This window comes from Martes martes, assembly GCF_963455335.1.
Source record: "Martes martes genome assembly, chromosome: 13".
In the NCBI taxonomy this organism is placed as follows: Eukaryota; Metazoa; Chordata; class Mammalia; order Carnivora; family Mustelidae; genus Martes; species Martes martes.
In genome coordinates this window covers 69,163,923-69,184,852 of record NC_137901.1, presented here as the reverse complement: position 1 = coordinate 69,184,852, position 20,930 = coordinate 69,163,923, and the positions used below count along the sequence as shown (strand labels likewise).

The following is a 20,930-nucleotide window of genomic DNA, read 5'->3' as shown; positions in this document are numbered from 1 at the left end:
TGCCTGATTTTTCCTGTGATTTTAGCCCGTGCTTTTCTGATTTCTGGTACTAGTGATTCCCCACAGACACTCAGGGGGGTTGCAGTGCTCCATAGTTCCACCCTGTGTTCCCATTTTTTCTGCTCCCACCCATGGTGTTTTTTCTAATGAAAGCATTTTTCTTCCTTTACCCCCATTCTCTTTCTCCTTGATGACTGGTTGCCCTGGGGACTCTGGCAGTTGGCCGTGTTTACATCAGGTAAGATGCATTTCATTTTACTTTGTCTTTCATCAGCTGTGGTTGCACAAGACATCCCTAATCTCAGGAGACTACTGTCAGAAGTTGCAATCTCCCCTGTTTGTGGACTCATTTGCTTGTTTTACCCCCCTCAACCCTCTTTATACACCTGCCCACTGACAGGTACTTGCTGAAAACAAGGGGTCAGTATAGTACCTGGGATGGTCCTGACTGTTATCCATGGTCTTTGTGGCCTTAGCAGGCCACCTCTCTGGCTCACAGTTCCCTATCTATAGATTAGCTTGGATTTGATAGTATGTGTGGTTTTTATTTTTGAGATTCTGCCTCTACAAAAAGAACCTCCTAGAATATCAGCTATTCCCCCTACCTGTAAAGGTCTTGGAAATGTTAGGAAGGAAGAAATTTTTTTGGTCTCAGAGTTTTTGTGTGAGGGGGGGAAAAAGTCTGTTTTCTCAGCTCTAGATTATTAGGAAAACAAGTCAGTTAAGTATTCACCAAGACCCAGGCACATGCTCGGTGAGACAGAGCAGGGCCTGGCATTCACAGCTGGCTGTGAATAATCACTGTGAGCCGACTGTCTCCACGGTTGTTGGCAAAAGAGCACCCACTAGTAGGTGGCTTAGGAATGTAGGGGGAGGACAGAAGTTCCAGAGCTCTAGAGTCTCAGAATCGAGGTGGGAGAAAGAAGCAAAGGAAGGAAGAGAGGGGTTCCCACTACGTTTAGGGCTATGCATTCTGACCTCCAGCAGAACCTAATAAATTTATAAATTTATCTGCTGGAAATTTATAAAAAGCACATAAGTTTTGAAACTTTCAATAGTAGGATAAAGGAAGTGGGATATAAAATCATTAAATGCTGCTTTCTCCTTGCCCCTTGACACAGCTCTAGGCTTGCAGTTCCTTCCTGCTGTGTTGCAGGGAGCCCCTAGAAGTAATGAAGCATGAGGAAGCCTGTTTAATTATGAGGTGTTTATAAGTAATTTTGATTTCACCGCTAGTAAATATTTATTGAGTGCCAGGAGCAGGAATCAGAGAATTGGGTTCCTTGAAGTGTTCCATGCTGGTGTCGGTGTTTCCAGTTTGAGGCTGCTGGCCCATGTTGTTTCGCTGTCTATGATTGCTCTGTAATGGGCTTAAACACCATTCGTGCATTTTTCTCTCCTGTTTGCAGTGGTTGGAGACCAGACCTAACAGACAAGTGTGTCCAGTTTGCAAAGCCGGCATCAGCCGAGATAAAGTGATCCCGCTCTATGGCAGGGGCAGCACCGGGCAGCAGGACCCCAGGTGAGCTTGGGGTACCTCTCACACCCACTCCTCCCTTTGGATATGAATTTACTTCCATTCAGCACCTTCTCACTCCACCCTCTACTTAGTGCTTACAGACCCTCAGTTTTGAGGCAATTGGGATCCAGATGGGAGTTCGTCAGGAAGGGAGGGAAGCCAAGTTGCTGCTCACTGGGCTATAATATGAATATCCACTGAGCGTCTGCCAGCAAGCAGGCAATGTGCTAGGCAGTGCACAAGATAGCACAGTTTTAAGTATGCAAAGTGCTGTGAAGGAGCAGCTTGGGAAGCAGGGTGTCTAGCAGGAGAGTCTGCAGGGAGGGGGGTTGCTGCAGCAGTGATATATAAAGTACAGAGGGAAGAGGGGACAGGAGGTCTGGGAGGCTTTGTGGGGTTTGGGGTGTGGATGGGTCTGTCATTCTACAAACACAAGTTCTGAGAGCCCTTCATGGTCTGCTCACACACGTGCACACGCTCACACACCCCCAGACTCTCCCAGCAGTGTCTAATACCGTCTCTTACCCCACCCCAGCATACCCTGTATCCACATATACTGGACTTCTCCTAAAGGAACTTACCCTTTCACATTCATGAGCCTTCGTAATTGTTTTCCCTCTGCCTCTTTTGTCCTCCCCAGTCCTGCTTAACACCCTCCTCCTCCACTAATTTCGGTCCATCTTTAAGGACCAGTCCTGAAGTTACCTCCTCCTTGAAGTGGCCCTTCTTCCTCACATCAGTTGCTCTCACCTGTGCCTCCACCCTATGTGGTTGAGATCTCTGTTCAAGAAGTCCCTTTCCATGCTGTATTATGATTGGTTGTGGCCCCCTTTAAACCATAAACACCTCAAGAGTAGAGTCCATCGCAGTCTTAGTATTGGTAGTGTCCTGCCTAGTGCCTCATGGCTAACAAGCCCTCAGTCCAGTATGTTGGGGACGAGTGATGGAAGAGGCTAAGACCCAGAGGCAAAAAGCGAAGTGTATAGAGTACTTACCAAGGAATAGTGGGAAGTAAAGCTGAAGTTAATAGGGGCAGATAGAGAGATCCTGAATCTCTGCCCTCTATGCTGACAGGCCATTTCTGTTTCAGTTTGGATTTGGGATTTTTAACATCGGTGACCCCTATATTACACAGGTCCAGGGAAGGTGTCTGGCTAGCATTCATAACCAGTCTGGGTCAGGCTCCTGTGAGAGGAGTAGGCTCTAGTGCAACATGATGAACATCTTAGAATTAGCAGATTTTTCTCTCTGCTTTTCTGTATAGTTGGCAAAACAGTTGCAAGTAGAATGAAGGTTAGGATTTGGTTTAATTTGGTATAAGTTCCTATGCTGTGCATAGTGTACCTGACCCTGAGCTCCCACCCCACTCAGAGCAGCTGAGAGCATTTTATAATTATTAATTTTACGATGTTTCTGTTTCAGAGAGAAGACCCCTCCCCGTCCTCAAGGACAGAGGCCAGAGCCAGAGAACAGAGGGGTGAGGAACATTCTAGGAGAAGCTTCTAGAAATGAGCTTATGGCTTTAGAAGTTTCCATCTTGGCCCTATACTTTTTCTCCTTGATTATAAAAGTAATGGAAAAATTGAAATACACAAAGGAAAGGAGGGGGATTAAACTTATAATCATACCATCCAGAGATAACTACAGGAAATATTTTGGTCTATTTTTTTCTATTCTATAATTATATATACACACATGTAAATTTTATAGATCTATTTATGTGCACATATTTTATAGCTATATTGGGTATACATATATTTTTTTTAATTTTGAGAATATCTTTCTTAATTTTATTTATTTTTTTTTTTAAGTTTTTTTTTTTTAATTAATTTGACAGACAGAGATCACAAGTAGGCAGAGAGGCAGGCAGAGAGAGAGGAGGAAGCAGGCTCCCCGCTGAGCAGAGAGCCCGATGTGGGGCTCAATCCCAGGACCTTGGGATCATGACCTGAGCCGAAGGCAGAGGCTTTAACCCACTGAGCCACCCAGGCGCCCCGGGTATACATATATTTTTGTTTATTTTTAACAATACTTGGCTCCTGTTTCATAGCTCTTTTTAAAAATTTCATTCATTCTGTATTAAGTGCCTTCAGTATGCTGGGCATTATTCTAGGCACTGGTGATAGATCATGAACATAGCAAAGATTCCTGGCCTTACAAATATTTATCACAGAGAGGGGGACTTTTAATGACATATCTTGAGATTTTACATGCCAGGCTGTTTAGTGTTGAGTTGTATGAACTTAACGTTATTTGATCCTTTGTTGGACATTTAACTGTTTTCTTTTTTTCATTTTAAAAATACTCTGATGAACTTATAGATACATTTTTGAGCAGGTTCATGGTTATTTTTCTAGGATAAATTCTTAGAAAAAAATCACTAGCTCAAAAATGCTAATTTAAGTCAGATGTTAGTATTAAAATTTTCTTTTTTTTTTTAACATTTTTTTTTTATTTGACAGACAAAGATCACAAGAAGGCAGAGAAGCAGGCAGAGAGAGAGGAGGAAGCAGGTTCCTTGCTGAGCAGAGAGCCCCATGCGGGGCTCAATCCCAGGACCCTGGGATCATGACATGAGCCGAAGGCAGAGCCTTTAACCCTCTGAGCCACCCAGGCGCCCCAGTATTAAAATTTTCTTGTTAAAATATTGAAGAAATTATAAAAGCAGAATATTTATCCACTCTACCAGAATCCCCAAACAAGTATATTTTCATTTCTCCAGATTAAAATATTAAAATTTGTGAGGGAAAATACCTATCTGTATCTTGTCTACATCCCTATATATTGTCCTGAGGATTCTTGTGACCATAGTGTTCAGTTTTGTCTGACAGTGTGGTCACAAGAGTTTTTCATTTCCCCACAAGAATTAAGAGCATGGGTTTTTTGGACCATATTGACAGGTTTTTTTTTTGTTTTTTGTTTTTGTTTTTTTTTTTAAGATTTTATTTATTTATTTGACACAGAGAGAGAGATCACAAGTAGGCAGAGAAGCAGGCAGAGAGAGGAGGAAGCAGACTCCCCACTGAGCAGAGAGCCCGATGCGGGGTTCGATCCCAGGACCCTGGGATCATGACCTGAGCTGAAGGCAGAGGCTTTAACCCACTGAGCCACCCAGGTGCCCCTGTTTTGTTTTTTTAAAGATTTTATTTATTTATTTGACAGACAGAGATCACAAGTAGGCAGGGAGGCAGGCAGTGGGTGGGGGAGCAGGGATGTGGGGCTCGATCCCAGGACCCTGAGATCATGACTTGATCTGAAGGCAGAGGCTTAACCCACTGAGCCACCCAGGTGCTCCGGGATCATATTGACAGTTGACAGTTTTTTATCTAAATGCTATTGACATATTGACAGTTTTTGGTCTAAATGCTACCCCCTTGACTACCAGGTGACATCACTTTAACTTTCATAGACTGTTTCTCAACAGAGAGCATCAGCTCCTAACCTCAGGAAGCCAGAGGTCCTAGTGCATAGCTGTAGCACATACAGGTACCTGCAGCCACCAGTGATGCTTTTTGCCTGCATTTTCCCAGGAACATAAACCCCGCAAATGTGAGGGCTTGTGGAATTGTGTAGAGGTTTCTAAAAGGGAGGCCAGAGGGTCAGTCCTCGGGATTGCTCTCAGTGAAGTGGTAGTTCGTGATGAAACAGTTGCACCTTTCTGGGTAAGGCAGCCTCGGTCCCAGGAGCCCTCAAACTCAACCATGCTGGGTCTGAGTAGGAGGCATCTGCACTGAGGAGATGGAAAACTGGTTGTTTTTCTTCTCTCTAGGCTTACCCTCTTGTTATATCTGTTACTAGGCTTTATGTAGGTAGTGCCACCCAGCAAGATGTTTGGAGCTGGATGCCAGGCTGCTTGGTATGGGATAGGGAACAGCCACTTTCATGACTTGCAGAAGACTCATAAGTGAAAGCTCTTTGTGGAGCGCAGTTGACCCAATACATTTTCTACTTTTAATTTTTTAATCATTTGCTCTAAAGATCTACTTAGGGATGTGGGGGAAGAGAGAAGATTTAATAAGATGTGTACAGTAATTAAGAGCATGGGTTTTCAGATCATATTGACCTAGTTTCTGGTCTAAACTCTACCCCTTCTACTATCTGTGCAACCTTGGTCAAGATAGAAAACGGGTCACTTTTTCACAGTGTTAGAATTCCTACTAAGTCTTTTCATATGAAAGATGATGTGGTTTAGGGGAAAGTTGAGGGTGGGAGAAGGAAGGGGAAAGCTGAGGATGATACACCATGAGGATGGTGAATAAGGAGACCTCTGACTTTTTATGTCAATTATTCCTCTAATGTGTAAGTTTCTTATAACAAGCATATATATGAAAATAATCAGAAAAAAATAGTGTCTTACGTTTTTTAAATTCTTAAAAATATTAAAACTGAGGGAAAATACCTGTTTATATCTTGTTCCCATACCTGCATGTTGGCATGTACTTGTGACCATAGTGTTCAGTTTTGTCTGGTAGCTTGGTCATAGGAGTTTTTCTGTGTTGCTGCATAGTCAGCATGATGGTCTTTAGAGAGTGTGTATCAAGATTTTGATCATGACCTCCATTGTTGGTTAATTAGAGTTCCACTTTTTTATGCTATTATCAGCAATGTGCCGCTTGTTGCAATGTTCCCTTGTAATTAGGTATAGGGGTTGTTGTCAGTTTTGCTTGTTATATTTCATATATATATGCAATATATATATGACATGCATGTTATTAAAGCATGTAGAAAATTTTATTGACTAGGGTGGGGTTCTGGGAAAAAACCTGGTGCTCTAAGAACCCTGACTTGCACCAGCAGATTGTTTTACTTTGGGCCAGAGCCAGTCCTTTCTGGCGTTCACAGTTCCTTAGCTGGAACCCCTTGCAGGCCAGGAAGGCAGAGGGGCCACCAGGGTTCCTCTGCCTTGCAGTCTAAATGGGAGGAAAAAATTTCCCCCTTGGAAACAGGTGGCAGAGGGTAGGGAGGAGAGGCAGGTGCCACCTGTGGGTGACATGTTTGACAGGTTGCTTGTTCTGAGTCGCATTTCTTCCATACAGGGATTTCAAGGATTTGGATTTGGAGATGGTGGCTTCCAGATGTCTTTTGGAATTGGGGCATTTCCTTTTGGGATATTTGCCACAGCATTTAACATAAATGATGGGCGGCCTCCTCCAGGTGAGACTCTACTTCCTTGATAATTCTGCTTGAAGGCTGTTTGGAATTCATTAGTATGCAGATTACAGATAACTGTCACCGCTTGTTCAATCAGCCTTTTCAAAATGTGAACTCTTTTCGGATTACTGGTGGTCATGATAATGTATATTGCCTGCTTACTAAATATTAGGCATGTTCAAAGTGCTTGTCATCACAAATGCAGGGGATCCTCACCATAAGCCTGTGGGATGAGTGTTCATTTAGCTCTGTTTTACAATCAGAAAACGCTCAGTATGTTTCCCAAGACCTACTCTGTGCCTATAAGATGAAAAAGAATAAAATGATACCCAGGATACCTAGCTAAAGACCCAGGATACCTAACTAAAGAAAAGCCTAGTCCTGTACATGTCCCATTTAGGGACAGAAAGGAGTGAGGCAACCCACCAGGATTCCAGGCCTTTCTATTCTGTGGTATCTCTGTCCAGCTTCCCTCAGGATACATGTGGGGCTTGGGACCAGCCCCCTTTCTCCCTTTCTAGGTCAGTTACCTGCTACTACCTTTCTCTCCAGCCAGCTTAAAGGTGCCAGCTGTACCTTTTCGGGCAGCAAGGTGGGTGCTCTGTATTTTGTCTCAATCTGGCACCTGGGCCAAGATCCTTACCACGGAGTCTACAGAGGTGCTGAGGTCATTTGAGCTCTACTTGCACTCATTGGAACCTCCTGTGTGCTGGACACAGTGTGTGGTGTAGAAGGGATCAGTGTGTGGTTCCTGGTCAGGAGCTTATGCTCTTAGGGACAGAAACCTATTCCTGGGTCATCCCAGGAATTTTCCTCACCCCCTATTCTGGTGCTTGGCACATTTCAGAGCACCTACCTGGGGAATAGTACAGCCCCAAGAGATCTTAGAATGCCCTTCTTTACCTCCTCTACCTCAAAAGTTTCTCCTTCATTTATGCATTTTCTCAAAGAAGACCCCGAAGGGCAGGGTGTGCTCTGCCCTGAAGGAGGGACAGGGCACTATGGAGGCAGCAAGAACCCTTGGCAGCTTGCTTCCCTTCTTGCTTGAGGGCTATGGCTGGGTTCCTTAGGTAAAGAGAGTTCTACAGTCGGCTGGACTCTGGATCCCTTTATCTATTTGCCACAATCACAGTTTTCCTTTGTCATATTTGATAAAACTTGCCCATCCTGGATATAGATTTCTTACTCTTCTTTCCCCAGTGTCTGGACAGCTACATAGTAGCTTTTCTCAAAGCAGGGAGGAGTGGAAGCCTAGCTCTGCCTCTAGTTTGCTGTGTGATAGGCAAGACAAGTCATTTTGCTTGTCTGGGCTCTACTTCCCCTCCTCTGGAAAAGGAAGACACTCTGTGTGGGGCTTTCTGTAATTCTGCTGTAAGGAGATGAAGATTGATGCTCTCGACTTCTGGCCCAGTTGGGCAGCAGTGTGCACAGCTGCAGCATTCTGACCTCTCTTTTCCCTCCTGTCTCTGCAGCTGTCCCTGGAACACCCCAGTATGTGGATGAGCAGTTCCTGTCACGCCTCTTCCTGTTTGTGGCCCTAGTGATCATGTTCTGGCTCCTGATTGCCTAATGCTGGGCTCCCAGCCTACATCCATGGCAGGGCCTCTGGACTGATGACATGCCACACCCACTCTTGATGTTTGGCTTCCTGGCTAATCCTGACCCCTGGAATCGGTGGCGTCAGTAACACATCAAGGAGTTTTGCTTCTCCATCAGAGCTTAGGGACTCAAGACCAGTTGTCAAGGACTTTAGAGTATGGCCACTGCGGTAAACACCCTGCTATAACCTCAGTCCTTGGCATTGAATCATCTCTCATGAGTTAAACCCTCAAGTCCTGTTCCAGCCAGCTCAGCAGGTCCTGACTCTGCAAAAGGAAGAGGCAGGAAGAGAGAAACTGTCAGTACAATTTCACCTGAGTTTGATACTAGGAAAACAAAGGGATGAACCAAATAGAAACTTTGTTTCATCTCTTTAAATACCCCTTGGTAGTGGCCTCCCAAAATCAGTGGACTCTTCATATAGAGGTTTCCCCCCATATCCCAGTGCTCCTCTGCCCTATCTCCTCCTGAGCAGAAATGCAAGAAATTGCTGTTCTGTGACAATCATAATTACAGCAGCTAGAGCTGGACTCATTTCATGAATTAACCAGAGATCCAAAGATCTTGTATTGGCTCTGAGCCATGCTCAGTCTCTTTGGCTCCAGAGAGTGGCTTGAATGACCTCCTGGTTTCTTGGAGTAGATTATCCCCAGAGACATGTGGCTTCAGTCACAGATTCCCCATCATCTTTCCCTCCCAAAGTATGCACATCTGCCAGAGGACCCACAGTGGAGATTACTGCTGAAGCTGGGACTGACTGCTGCTCATTAGGAAAGACCTGCCAGTGGGACTCTGGTGGGATTTGGAGCTCTGCTGCAGGAACAGCTGAACAAGCAGCCCTGTCCCCAAGGCTACAGAAGCTCTGGGTGCATCGAGTGGAATGCTTTGTCATGTCAGCTCAGCTGCATGTTGAAGACCATCTTCCCAGAAGCCAGATTGTCCTTTATGAAGAGGCAGGAGTGGGGAGACCCACATGTGACCCCGGTTTTGGTATGGTTTGGGTGGATACCCCTGAAAATTCCTTGCATGTCTGCTGAAGCCAGAGAAGCATGAAACTGCAGAGCAGGCAACTCCTGATGATTTCTAAAGCCAAGCAGCAGGGCTTAGAGAACCTTGGCATGATGATGTGGTGTGTGTGGTCTTCCCCAGGAAATTTCCAGGGGAAATCATCTTCCCAAGCCCTTGACTTGTTTTTTCCATTTCATAAACTTTTTCCTCAGAATATGATTGAGGGAGTGATTCCAGGCAGGAGGACAGTTAAATTGTAGAATGATTCTCACTCTGCTGGTCGTACCTCTTCCTAGAAATCCAGTCTCTCCCAGGAGATTCCAGGGATGGAGGGAGATGGACATCCTCTGGAGGTCTCTCTATCACTTTTCCATCCACACTGCTCCTGGCTCACCTGCAGCCATAGACAACAAGTGGTAGAAAGCCCCACCTGATGGTTTTTTCCAGATGTGGCTCTGCATAGCATGTGGAAACCAAGACCTTGAGGAAGATGAGGGAGGTCCTCCTGTCCTCTCCACAGGCCCCACCCCTTCCCCTCTGTACCTGTCAGTACCAGATTTCAGTGTTTAATCAGACAAAATGTAAGTATTGAATAGGTGGTTGGTTTGCCAAATTCATTTGGTAGGAGAAGCCACCAGCTTTACAGTGTCCCTGATGGATTTTAAACCTTGGGACACCCACTCACGAGTGCTTTTTTTCCCTCTTTAATCACCTCCTGGAAATCTCCAAAGTTGGGAAAGTTGCAGGGAGGGGGATGTCCTGAATTCTCAGCACAAGTGAATTGGTGGGATCTCTCAGTTGGTAGCCCCACCTAGTGGTGAGAGAGAGGACTTCCGTCAGATGGGCCCAACCAGAAATGGGTTTCCAGAAAGAAAGGTTAAAAAAGAAGGGTTGTGGATAGGAAGAGAAATCACTTGGACTCTAACAAAGTAGTAAGCCCAGGAGAACTCCACCAGCAAAGGCATCCCAGGAACCTGTAAGCAAAGCCAGGTTTGTCATGTGCCCTTTGATTTGAATTTTCTAGGTCCCCACTCAGCTTCTGTTGGGAGCTGGGGCAGGAGAGCCAACTTGGGACTGCTGGCCCAGCCCCAACAGGAAACCCCCTTCCCACCACCCCTCTGCAGGTTCACCACCTTGCCCCTCTACCAAGGCAGTTTTCCTTTCGTTTGTGTGTTGTCTGTGTTCTTGGCCTCCACCCCCTTCTGTCACCTTTGTGGATTAGGACCAGGTCCCACCCACAGTCAGAAAATGACACCATGTACAGTGGCACACCTTGACCAGTCACTAATTTTCACTGTTGTGAAAGTGATTTGATTTAGAATTAAACAAATGGTTTTACATTACTGTGAGTTGTGGACTTGTCTGTGTAAGAGGATGGGGTGGGGCATGAATGGAACGGGGAGTAGTCACACTGGTCTGGCCTCTGAGAAACAACCCTGCATACGTGAGAATGTCACATTGAGGAACAAAGGCTCAGGTAGCCATCGATAATTAGAGATGAGAAGTGCTTCATACACAGCCCTGCCCAAGGTGTGACCCATCTGACAGTCCTGGTCGTGACAAGTGTATGGAATTCCTAAGCTTGCAGGCTACCATGATGGAGCTTAGCTTGTGGATAGTCAGAACCTTGAGGACAATGACAGGTTATTCAGTGTCTGCATCTCCACATGTTCTGCAAGGGGGCAGATGGGCCCCTGGCCAAGCCCTCTACGTAGAGCCGTGGCTGTGCAGTTTCCTGAGGTTCCTCAGTAGCACAGTATGAGATGGAAGATAGTGAGGTTACAAACCTGGCCTAGCCTCAGGCTCCCCAGCACACCAGAGCTGTAGGTCATCCCTCTGAAAAGGTCTCTTTTCTCCCTCTTTTCCACTTTGACCTAAGAGTTATCAAGTTGAATAGCACCAAGATTTGGTAGGAAATGCGAAGGTGAGGGATTTCCAAGAACTTCTGAGCCCGTTAAGGAATGGAAAACAAAAGCTACACTGAAGTAGGATAGGACAGTTAAGCCTTTATGTACCAATGACCCAACCCCAATATTCATCAACTTGTGTCCAATCCTGTTTCATCCCCACCCTCACACTGCTTCCTCTCTCCTGCCTGGACTATTTTGAAGGGAATCCTACTCCTATGCCATCGTTAAATATTTTATTTTTTCATTAAGTATTTTAAATATGCATCTCAGTGGTAAGGATTTTTTTAAAACAACCAAAATACTATTTAATGTACCTTAAAAAAATTAACAATAATTCCCAAATGTCATCATATATCTAATCATTGCTCAAGTCTTCCTAGTTGTTTCAACTTTTTTGTTCAGTTTGCTTGCACTGAGATCCAAATCAGATCCATACCCTGGTATTGGATTTCTCTTTAGTCTCTCTTACAGCCATATGTTCCCTCTTTTCTTTTTCTTGCAGTTGATCTGTTAAAGAAACCAGTTCATTTGTACTATTGATTTTTCCCACAGCTTCAGTGTTTTGCTATATGTATCACTGTGGTGTTAAGAAGCTCCTCTTCCTCTTATATTTCCTGTAAATTGGTTGTTAGATCCAGAAGCTTGACCAGATTCAGGCTTGTTTTTTGGTATAACTATGTCATAAATGGTAGTGTATACTTCTTGTTGCATCATTTCAGGAGGCACATAATGCCTGGTAGGTCCCTCTTTGTGATGTTAACAGCCCGTCCTGATCATTGTCTAAAACAGCACTGTCCAACAGAATTTTCTGCCATGATGGAATGTTCTCTGTCTGCATTGTCCAACACAGTAACCACTAGGCACACGTAGCTAGCAAGCACATGAAACATGGACAGTGGACTGAGGAACTTAATTTTCAGTTCTATTTCATTTTAACTTAAATAGCCCCTTGTGCCTAATAGGGCTATCAGTGTGGATTTTGATTAATTTACAGGGATTGTAAAATGACATAATTGAAAATAATGTGTTAAGCATTTATAGACGAGTGCATTTCTGGGTAGATAGAGCAATAACAGAGAACATGGAGGGGTTATAGGAATGGCAGAGTGGTACAAGGGCAGAATGTATTCAGGAAAGAGTTCTGGAGTGAAGGAAGTAGGGAGAGAAGGCTGCAAAGTGAGATGTAGTTCACTCATGAGGGTCTGGTTTGGCCTTTATTTTGTTGGCAACAAGGAGCTATTGAAGGTTTTTGAGAGGCAGAGTCTGAACCTTAGGGTGGTTTTCAGTGTCCAGGTTCTCATTTCTATATGTCCAAAGAGTTGACTGTGAATCAGTCGGCAGGATCTGGCCTCAGGAACTGACCAAACTATGGTCAGGTAATCAAACTGAACAGGTGACTTGGGCACTAGAAACCCCCATCTTCTCCCTACCCAGGACTTTTCTGTCCTCCAGAAGTTCACCTCAAGTTCACAAGTGATTTGGGACTGTTCTTTGGATCTATATTGGAACGCTATCTCTTGGTTATACCATTTCTACAGATTACTTTCTTTCTTTACATTTCAATTTGTGTTTCTCAAGAAATACCTAAACTTACTTGGAGGGAACTAGGGAGAGTTGGTTATCCCTGCACACTCACTGTTAGGGAACACCTGGAGGCTGGAGGTGGGAAGGAAGTGGAATGAGAGAGAGAGGAGGGAGAAGAGACAGACCTGAGTGTGTTGCTATGGGGCAGAGGAATGGGGGCAAACAGGGGTCTTGGTTCCAAGGCTGTCAGTGCCCTTGAGCCTGGGAACACAGCATGACTTCTTTGCATGTATAGGATGAATAAAATCCCTGCTTCCTTTATGCTAGCCACAAGTGGCTTGTGTCCCCTGGAACCCTGTCTCTTTAATTCAACACACAATCCTGTGGCCGTTGTAATCAGGGATTTCCTCAAACTGTAAAAACCAACCACTGGAGGTTCCCAGGAATTAAAGGAAGTCAGGCACATCCCCTCCCCCACCCCCTCAGCGCTTTCTCCACACTCAGAACACTTCAGGAGCCGCCTGCCACACCCAGAGGAGAACCAACTGACCTGCATCCGGTTTGGATTATAGAGGGCAGGAAGAAAGAGAATTGTGCTCACCTTTGCTTACTCAAGTGCTGGAACCAGATACAGCAGGATTGAACTTTGTCCTTGGTAGGGGCGTCATGATCCATTTCCTTGAGCCCCATCCCTGCCTCTTCCTGGTCATTTGGACACTTTTCCCATGACCTAAATCCAGTCTGAGGAAATGACAGCTGCCAAACATACAATACCAGAGAATTAGATGGGAGGGACTGCAGGTCCAGCTGATGTAGTCCATCCTTTGTCACGTGGAAGACCACAATTCCTTACTCAGGGAAGTGGTTCTCAAGATCCCTCAGCCAGCTAACAGCTGCCAGGAGCCAGTCTGCTGTTCTAACTCCTTTTCCACTGCTCTCTCCTCCACAAAGAGGAGCCAGCAGGGCAAATCTACTCCACAAGTGTTTCCTTTGGTCTACATGGCTTAAAAAATTTCCAAATGTCACCAACATTTAAAAAGTGGGAAAATTCACCTAAATACCTGGAGTTTTGGCTTATCTAGAAAAACTGGAAGATCTGGTGTGCTGGATTCATTTATATACCTATTTGGCTTCAAGAAGGATCTGCCCCTGGAATGCTGGTTGCACCACCTTCATACCATCTTTGACCTAGAGATTATCTACTGGGTGCCAGTTTACGCATAGTGGTGCAGATAAGTGGCTTCTCTGAGCTGGAAGCTTCTAAGAAAAGTCCACCCTCAGTCTCCTAAGTTTTGTGGGGTATCTTCTCCATATTCATTTCTTTAAAGTTTTTTTTTATTTTTAAGCCATCTCTACACCCAACCTGGGGTTTCAAATTTACAACCCTGAGATCAAGAGTCACATGCTCTACTGACTCAGCCAGTCAGGCATCCCTTCATACGTATTCTTTTTTTTTTTTTTTTTTTTTTTAAGATTTTTTAAATTTATTTATTTGACAGACAGATCACAAGTAGGCAGAGAGGCAGGCAGAGGGAGAGGAGGAAGCAGGCTCCCTGCCGAGCAGAGAGCCCGATGCGGGGCCAGATCCCAGGACTTTGGGATCATGACCTGAGCCGAAAGCAGAGGCTTTAACCCACTGAGCCACCCAGGTTCCCCCTTCATACGTATTCTTGATCCCAAACACTCTACTGGAAACAGCTTTTGCCTGGGAGTTAGGAGACCTGGGTTCCTATCTCACTTCTGCTTCTGATGAGCTGAGCCATTTCAAAGTAGTCAAACTTGTTCCCTCGGGTCCTCGGCTGCCCGCATCTGTAAAATGGGCTGAAGGTCCTCTGATGAGACATCCAGGGAGTCCTGAGGACTCTCCTGAGGAGCCAGCTCAGGGCCTCTGACAACTACCTTTACCAGCTCCGAGCCAGTCGCAGTAGGAGGCGTCAGGGTCCCCACAGCGCCCGAGCCAGGGGGCGGGGCCTGGCCCCAGGGGCGGGGCGGGGCGGGGTGTCGGCGGGCGGACCCCGGTGCCAGGTGCGGTTTGGTCCTCCCCGGGCGCCGTAGGCGATGCATCCCGCTTGCGCCCGGGGCTGAGTTCCTTCGGCGCCTGAAGCGGCTGGCTGCGGGATCTGAGAGGAGCCGCTGCGGTCCCGGCCACTTCCCCATTTCCGCGTCCCGGGACCATGGCCGCGCAGGCGGGTAAGGAAGGGCCTCCCCGTCCTGTCCCGCCGTTATCTCGGAAACCCGGGCCCAAGACGCCTGAGGGGAGCTGGCAGCCTCGGGGGTTTCGGGCTGAGTGGGCTCCCGTGGGTTCCCGCTCCTTAGCAGAATTGGGGGGAGTGAGCATAACACTCCGCGAGGAGGTTATGGGTCTTCGAGAATTGGGGGACCGGAGACAGAAGGCTCCGAGGAGCAGGCGGGTTGGGAGGCTCTCTGAGAGTTGAGGTCTCTGAAGGAAAGGATGCTGGCTCTGTCAGGGGGCCAGCTTTTCTTGTGGATCTGGTGACCACAGGCCCTCAAATTAAAACTCTAAGAAAGCTGGGGGTCTGGGTTCCCTTGGCGTGAGGGATATGTGGAATATGGGGAGGGCGGAATCTTCAGGGTTCGGAGCAGTTATAAGGGGATAGAGAGTTACCCTGGTTTCTGCGTTTTCTGTGGAAAATGGAGGATAGTATGACTTCTCTGACCGGATCCAAGGCTTCTCACGGGTATCTTGGTGCCTGTGACCCCTGGTCCTTTGCCGGAACCCGGAGCTTGGGCTCCCTTGGCGTTTAGGAAACGGATTAGAGGTTAGAGAGAGTTTGGAGCATTATTATTCCTGGGGAATGTAGGCCCCGTGGGGTTCTGGGGCCTCCATGGGAACGGGGTCCTCCTTTGGCCACTCTGAGACAAGAGAGAAATGTGGCCAAACCCTCTTGGAAGGAAGAGTTGTCCAGAGGTGAATGGTCGCTTTAGGGTTGGGTTAGCCAGGCCTGCAGTCCCTTCCCAGTCACCTCACACACCACCCTACAGCTTCCTGCCCTTCTGGCTGTCCTCCCTACACCAGGACTTTCTGTTGGCTGTTTCCCAGCCACCTGTGTGGGTGGCCTAGCCTCTAGGTCGACCAGGTCAGCGTCCAGAAGATTTCTAGAGGTGGCAGGAGGGAATGGTGAAGGGTTAGGGAGTCTGTCTTGGATATCTGCCCCCACTTCCTGGCTTTCAGCTTGTGGACAGTCACTTCCTCCATCCTGAATACAAGGACCAGGCCACCAGTGGGTCACTTCCTCACCATGGAAGCATGGGATTTTTCTTCTCATTCTTGATAATAGGCTTCTGGAGCAAGAGGGCTGGGGTATAAATATCCCCTGTCCCTTTCTCTGATTTTTTTTTTTTTAGCTTCCAGAGTTCTTCAGCTCAAATGATTTCCAGTGACTTTTCTAACCTCTATGTACATTCCCTGTTTTGAACCTTGATTCACAGAAACTTGTAAAAGATCCTAGAGGGTGATAGTGTTTATTAGATTCTCTGAGTGAACCAAAAGCTTTCTAGAGGTATTAAAGTGTTTAGGTGCATTAGCTTAGACATTTGTCCATAAAAATATTTGTTGGATACTTCTGTGCCATGCACTTAAGCGAGCGTTGAGTAGTATAATGGGCTATAATGGACTATATATACTACTATAAAGTAGTATAATGGACACAGTCCTTGCCTTTATGGTGGTTACAGTTCTAGAAACAGATAGTAAATAATTGAGGTAACAATGGAAATAAATGCTATAATAATTGAGATAAACAATGGAGGTAAATGCTGTAAGAGTAAGGGGTTGGAGAGTGAATAAAGCAAATTTATGCTGGTCCTTGAGGATAAGTAGAAATTAGTCCAACAAAGAAAGGACAAAGAACATTCCAAGTAGATGTAACAGCATAAAAAGGTGCCTTTGAAGAGTTGAGAGTAGGCCAATATGACTTTTTTTTTATGTGTGGGGAGACTCAGGCTCAGAAATGACTTGTTCAAGGTTCTGTAGCCAAATAAATGGCAGTGGTCAGAGTTCATATTTTCCAACTTCAAATTCAGTGCTTTGTCCTCTCACAAACACCAGAATCCTTTATTATCACAAACACCAGAATGAGGTTGTCCCATGGAGTCAGAGAAGGAAGTGGGGCTTAAACTTTTACTTGTTCTGTCTAAACAGTTCCAAGACTACTCAGATTCCTGTGTAACGGGAGAATCAACAACAAAGAAACCAAATATTTACTGAGTACCTGTGATGTCTAAGGCACTGAGCTGGGCCATGTTTTACCTCTTATAAATTTTAACAGATGCTAGAGCCAGGAGAGACTTGAGATAATGTAACTCTCCTTGTTTTACGTATGAAGAAACCCAGGGAGAAAAATGGATTTGTCAAGGGTCACTCAACTAATGGTAGAGGCAGGACTAACCTAGGATTTCTCCTCCAGTGCTCTTTCTGATATTCTAGCTGCTTGAGGTAAAGAGTCTGGCACACAAAAAGTCCGTAATAAATATTTGTGGAAATCAATAATATGTGGTTTGTCCCTTTCACTATCTCTCTCTCTGTCAAATTAAATATCTTAAAGAAAGAAAGAAAGAAAGAAAGCCTGTATGTGATAACATTATAGAATTTCAAAGGTAGGGGAGAACTCTATTCATACATCTATCCCAACAAATATATATTGAATTCATACTATGTGCCAAGCATTTCTAGGCCCTGGTGAAATCAGCAGGAAACTAAACAGACCAAATCCCTTCCCTAATGGAGAGTATGTTCTGGTGGGAGAGATAGACAATATGTAAATATATGAATATTAAACATCAGTGATAAATGCTCTGAAGAGAAAGAAAGTAGGATAAAGTCAGGGATAGTGGGAGGTCAGGGAAGACTCCCTGGTTAATGACATCTAAGTGAGAAATGAAGCAAGGGAGTGAGCAATTTGGATATCTGTGGGAGGAACGTTTTAGGCAGAGAGAATAAAAGGGAATGAGCCACGGCCTTGAGCCAGGAATGTGCTTGGCATGTTTGAAGAAAAGCAAGATATCCAGGGTGGCTACCAGATCTGGTCAGGAAATGCTGACCAAAATTTGAGGTAAAATTTGTGAAGTGTTAGGTAGATTAAAAGTGGTGTGGAGGGTGGAGTGGAGTATGATATCCTGGTAGGGAAGAAACTGGAAGTAGGATGCTTAGCTGGGCAAGTTTCAAAGTTTTCACAAGGGATAGTGAATTGATAGGTGTGGTAGAGGCCAGAATGCACAAATGGGGAAATTATAGGAAGTGAAAGATAAAGCTGAGAGGGTAGGTAAAGCCAGACGTGCAGGGTTTAATGCTAGACTTGTGGAATTTGTAGAGACCATAGGCTTAGAGGCTGGGAGAGTCATGATGTATTTTATTTTTAGACTATAAATCTGACTTTGGTGGTCATGATGGATTGGACAAGGCTGAGGAAGGCATTAATCTGGGGGTGGGTACAGTGGGCCCTGAATTTAGGTGTTAGTGACAGGAATGGGGAGGAAGGCACAGACCATAGGAATTACCTCATGTTGGGCAGGGCAGGGTGACTTGGATGCCATGGATATGGGATGGAGGGAGCAACATAGGGTCCAAGAGGACCACAAAGTTTTAAAGCTAAAAAGAAACCCATCATGTTCAAAGGGCTCTATTAGGTTTTCCATGTCTTCTGGAGGCTGAGCTGATTACCATTGCAGAGCTGGCTTTTGATCAGTGCAAACCTGGAAAGGGCTAGGGTTCAGGGGCATATTAGGAAGGGGTGCTGTATCACTTTGGCGTTTCAGTGAGAGGACCTGGAGCTCTAGGATTCTTTTACAAGCCTGTCAGCCTTCTCACTCTTAACCTTTGTTTATATAGTAACAAGAATTAGACTCTTTTACCTATTAATATATATCCAGCAGGAGCTAGAACATGGAACCATTGTCTAGTTCCATTAGAGTATTCCTTGAGCATCTACCTTGGCATTTTATTGTCAAGTCTTTCTGCCTGTAATTTCTTTATTCTAGGAAAGAAAATCTAAAATATAGTTAAACACATAGACTTTGGAGTTAGCAGACCTGTGGTCTAAACCCAGCTCTAACACTTGTTAGTTGAGCTTTTCAGCTTCATCTTCATAAAATGGGAACAGTAATAGTCCTTCAGTATGAGTCTTTGTCTTATAGGATCTTTATATTCTATTAATTTATGCTCACATGTGCTTAGGACACCATTGTCCAATTATAAGGACTCAGAAGTAGTTGGTTTTTCCCCATATCATTGACAATAGGTAGAAAACTGCTGTTCGGGAACATATTAATTGGTTAACCAGTTCTCTGATAAGAAAATGCCTTCCCCCAGATAAGAAAATGCCTATTCATTCACAGTTAAGGAGACTTATGGTTGGAAAGGAGAACCTGAGCGCTAGAAAGCCACAGGAACCATCTGTCTCATTTGTTTCCCTACCAAGTGTCTTATTACTCTACCAAGTTTGCGCTGCTCTCAGCACCTAGTTTGTCCCTCTCTGACATGTGTTATTTCTGTACACATCCTTGTCTCTTACACTCCATGACTACTCACCAAGGGCCCCAGAAGTTCATGACCTAGTCTTTGTCTTGCACACGGGCACGTAGAAAACATTTGTTGAATTTGTTTTGAAAACATTTCCTTCAAGGGCGCCTGGGTGGCTCAGTTGGTTAAAGCCTCTGCCTTCGGCTCAGGTCATGGTCTCAGGGTCCTGGGATCGAGCCCCGCATCGGGCTCTCTGCTCAGCGGGGAGCCTGCTTCCTCCTCTCTCTCTGCCTGCTTCTCTGCCTACTTGTGATCTCTCTCTGTCAAATAAATAAATAAAATCTTTTAAAAAAAAGAAAAGAAAAGAAAACATTTCCTTCAGATCTTAGAGGTTAGTGTAATTCAACTCAACCTTTTCCCTCGCCAACTCTCTAGATATACATGAAGGAAAAAAAGAAAAGCTTTCAGTTGCCAACTAAGTGCCAGGCACCGCAGGAGGTATTTTCACATACATTAAGTTATTTCTCTTCATCTTCTTGGTAATCCTGTAAGGTAGGTGGTTATCCTCTTTTTAAAGATTAAGGAACAAGTTCAGAGAGGTTTAATAATTTGCCCAAGGACACAGAACCAGGTTTCAAACCTAGGTCTAGCTCCTGCTCTTCTTCTTGACCCTTACAAAGTTTTCCTAATAAAATAAAAGGTAGATGGAAACAACAGCAAGAATGAAACCTTCTGAGATATGTATGTGTCTTAAGCCAAAAAATGAGAGTCCCCCGGTTTGGTGTCACCAACTGAGAGCTAGAAGGAATAATTTGATCCCTCCTCTTATGAAGGAGAAATATAAGGTTTGGAGAAGTCCAGAAGCTCCTTTAAAAATCATCTAATCCTTGCCCGGGGGGAGGAAGAGGGTGGTGGGGTTATGGACATTGGGGAAGGTATGTGCTATGGTGAGTGCTGTGAAGTGTGTAAACTTGGCGATTCACAGACCTGTACCCCTGGGGCTAATAATACACTATATGTTAATAAATCATCTAATCTTTTTTTCCATAGACACTTGGTAATAGTTGGTAAGCTAGTGAGGAGGAAAACCCTTTGGGATATAAAGGAGAGTATCTAGAGGAATGTTAATCATACTGTTAGTCTTGTTGGTACTCACTTCATTAAGGTGTGATCTTTTCTCTTTTGGCTGATCCCTACCAGTTGTTGCCCTGCCCCTCTGCTTCCTGCTTTATCCTGGGACAAGTGGGATTTATACACCCGACCTGCCAGTTCCCAGGGAGCACAGCAGTTACCATACAAGTTGTTTTGTGCTGCACTGAACTGGCTGGGTTTTGTTCCTGGTTCTCATTGTCTAGTGGAACATGAGAAGCATCAAAGATTTTTCTCAAATGAAAGGATTGGGTCAGTGCGTGTTGGTTCAGGCTAGGCTTTATGGTCTCATGAGCTTTCAGTACCTGGAATTTTCTCACCACTTTGAAGTCTGAAAAGGGCTAGTTTGCAGAAACCCAGTTCTTAGACCAAGATTAAGGTGAACGTTAGTGTCTTGTGAGAAATGCGCTGGCACTCATCTGGGGTACCAGGCTGAGGCCTTCCACTGAATAACTGTGTAGTCTTAAGCAAGTCCTAACTTGTCTGAGGCTGTATACGATAATAAAAATGCAACTGGTCTGGTAGTTTCAGAACTTGGATTTGAGCCCCTCCTGGACCAGCTTTCTGATGGTTAGGCAACTCGAGTTTCCTT

General features: G+C 45.1%; 2 protein-coding genes across 3 annotated transcripts in view; both read left to right on the top strand.

Annotated features, from left to right (window-relative positions):
* The window catches only part of RNF185 (ring finger protein 185), a 39,819-nt gene extending 29,199 nt beyond the window's left edge, over positions 1-10,620 (top strand). For both annotated transcript variants that reach the window (XM_080822050.1, XM_080822049.1), the window contains 5 exons: positions 220-238; positions 1,410-1,522; positions 2,942-2,996; positions 6,556-6,673; positions 8,143-10,620. In XM_080822050.1, coding sequence (XP_080678176.1) covers positions 220-238; positions 1,410-1,522; positions 2,942-2,996; positions 6,556-6,673; positions 8,143-8,240 — 403 coding nt within the window. In that variant the 3' untranslated portion in view covers positions 8,241-10,620. The remainder of the gene's footprint in view (positions 1-219; positions 239-1,409; positions 1,523-2,941; positions 2,997-6,555; positions 6,674-8,142) is intronic.
* A 4,081-nt stretch (positions 10,621-14,701) lies between these two features.
* Positions 14,702-20,930, top strand: part of LIMK2 (LIM domain kinase 2) — a 59,166-nt gene continuing 52,937 nt past the window's right edge. The window contains exon 1 of the mRNA XM_080822046.1: positions 14,702-14,901. Within this exon, the coding sequence (XP_080678172.1) occupies positions 14,886-14,901 (16 nt within the window). The 5' untranslated portion in view covers positions 14,702-14,885. The remainder of the gene's footprint in view (positions 14,902-20,930) is intronic.